The sequence below is a fragment of the Gossypium arboreum genome, chromosome 9 (genome assembly GCF_025698485.1).
Source record: "Gossypium arboreum isolate Shixiya-1 chromosome 9, ASM2569848v2, whole genome shotgun sequence".
NCBI classification, from domain to species: Eukaryota; Viridiplantae; Streptophyta; class Magnoliopsida; order Malvales; family Malvaceae; genus Gossypium; species Gossypium arboreum.
Genome location: NC_069078.1, coordinates 13,501,900 through 13,504,588, shown reverse-complemented (window position 1 = coordinate 13,504,588; position 2,689 = coordinate 13,501,900). Strand labels below are relative to the sequence as shown.

General features: G+C 30.6%; 1 protein-coding gene across 1 annotated transcript; it reads right to left on the bottom strand.

Moving 5' to 3' along the window:
- Positions 1-235: 235 nt before the first annotated feature.
- On the bottom strand, positions 236-959 carry LOC108456292 (18.1 kDa class I heat shock protein-like). The gene has a single exon (XM_017754887.2). It carries the CDS (start codon positions 881-883, stop codon positions 398-400), a length of 486 nt encoding a protein of 161 aa, XP_017610376.2. The 5' UTR covers positions 884-959; the 3' UTR covers positions 236-397.
- Positions 960-2,689: the final 1,730 nt, after the last annotated feature.

Below are 2,689 nucleotides of genomic sequence, written 5' to 3'. Positions count from 1 at the left end.
ACCTGAGTCAAAAAATCCTACTTAAGACCTAACTTATTTAAGAAAACAAGTTTTATTTTTCGTTCAAACTCACTTTTCAAATCTATATTTTTACTCAAGTCTTCTAACTTTTCGAATGAGATTTTTGTGTATGTCCCATTATCTTCAAGTTATCTTATATGTATTTTATTTCAAAGGTTTTTTCTCTGTGATTTACTGAGAATTTTGGCTTGAGTTAAGTTCTAAGAACAAGGCGTTCTCAAAAGAAACCAGTAAACATTTTATTCATAACTTTACATGCATGTATTACATGCCAGAAGCATACACATTACATGAAAATGCAGCAACAACAACACACATGAAACACACCAAAGAAAACACTGAAACAAACATGAAAATTTTCTCAAATCTCTTCCACTCAACACTTGATCTCCTCAATCTCAATCATTTTCTTCTCTGGTTTCTTCACTTCTTGTTTGGGGACAGTCACCACAAGCACACCATCCTCCATTGATGCCTTAACTCCATCGGTCTTCACATTCTCCGGCAACCAAAAACTCCTCCGGAACTCGCCTCTGCAACGCTCAACTCTATGCCACTTAACATTTTTATCATCTTTATCCTCCTTCCTTTCTCCATATATTTTGAGCACCCTTTCATCATCAATCTCAACGTTCACTTCCTTTTTGTTGAGCCCCGGAAGATCAGATATGAACACATGGGCCTCTGGGGTTTCTTTCCAATCTGTTGGGGTGTTAAGGACTGGACATTTGTTGACCATTGAAAGGAAAGGGTCGTAAATTTCATCGCCAAATAATTGGGAGATGAGAGCCATCTTTCTTCTGGATTCTATGAAATGGGAATACAGTAATGATGAATATAATGTACAAATGGAACTTATCATATTTAAAGGATGAATAAGCTGTCTCTTGAACTTTCTTGATTTTTACTATGAAACTAATAGTTTCATATGTTCTTCTACGATCTTCTGTCGTTATAATTTCTTGCATTTTAATCACTAAAGAAGTTAGGTTGTCGACAAGTATTATTTTAACATTATCTAATACAAGTTCCAGAAGTTTATGGATAAATTAATTGCGTAAGCATCTGTCATTGTTCCGAGAGATGTTCCAGAAAATGGAAATGAAGCAGGCCCAAGCCCTAATGGATGTCAGTTTCTGACCTTGAAAAGCCTGTAATGTCCTCTTTGGGCCCATGGTTTTGTTGCTTGGGCCAAATTGCTCGTAATTAAAGAAAATTTATAACTGACATACATTCAAATTAACTCTTTTGAAAAAGTGGCGAGTGATTTTTTAATTAATTATTTAATTTTATTAATGTATTTTTTATTTAACTTCTTTTTAGATTAATTAATTATATTAAATTCAGTCAAAAATTTTAAATGATAATTACCTTTTGAGTAAAAAATTTCTAAAAGTGGGTATGGGTTGAATGTCATTTGTTTTTAGAATATAATAAAAAAGTGAGTATTTAGTACACTGACAGTGTACTATTTTTATTACATAAATAATATTAAAAATTATCATGACTCTCTTTTTAAATATTTATTTTTAATATTTTATTATACCTCTATAGTGGTCAAATTTCAAGTCGAATCTCTCTACTAGAATCGCACTTGAAATTTAATCTTTATTTTAATTTGACATATTTTGTATTCTATTTTTTTAATAACATTAGTTGATTTATATTGTTTTTATCCACAACAATTTTAGTTAAAATGTTGAGGTTGAATTTTTATTTTTTGAAAAGTACACACTTTTAACTTATCATATAGAGATAACTTTTTGTGGGTTAAAACTATATTTTCTAAGAAAAATTATGTATCTTGAATAAAATCGGTTCCCTAGGCTTTTCTCCATGATACATATACAACTATTTTATTTTTTCTTTTAATATAAAATAATAGTCAAAGTATATTTTATTCTTTTATTGTACTCATATTTGAGATTTAATATTTATGTTTTAATTTGACATAATTTGGTTCTCTACTTTTGCAGTGATATCACCAGTCCAAATAGTTAAACATATAATTTTTTTAAAAAAGTAACTTCCTAACAATTAAAAGGAAAATCTATTTTAGCATGATTATTGGAAAAGTTTTAGGCTCCGTTTGTTTACCTGTAAAAGCTTTTTTGTAAAAGCTTTTCAGCCTTTTCCAATGTTTGTTTGGCTGAAAATAATTTTCCACGGTAAAACATTATACAAAACACGGGAAAAGGAGGTCTTTTTTGGGGAAAATGTCTTACCCTTTTTATTTCAGTAAGATATTTTCCGAAGTTTTTCCTCTTCACATCCCAGCATCAGAACTTGCTAAACGCTCTCTCCTTCTCCTTCCCTTCCCTTCATTGCGTCCCCGGCCTAGGATTCATCTTTGTATCAAAAACAGCTAGCAGTAGTTTTGTTGACAAAAAGAAAAAGGCCCTAGCCATTTCTAGTCTTTTCAAAAATGAAACTCTCAACAATTTGGTGATTTTTCTCTTCAATTTTTTCGTCTACTTCCCTTCAGCGATTTGCCATTTCAAGTGAAATTAGTCGATTTAAGTTCAAAACTCAATTGTCAAAATAGGCTGTGAGACAATTAACTATGGGAAATAATAAGAAATTTAGAACCGTTTTAGAATTATATGGCTTGTTTGCTTGCTTCTTAGCAAAATGTATTAACATTTTTGTTTTCATATATTCTTTTTTC

Coding starts and splice junctions, on each gene's coding strand:
- LOC108456292 (XM_017754887.2), bottom strand. CDS start 883: ATGATAAGTTCCATTTGTACATTATATTCATCATTACTGTATTCCCAT.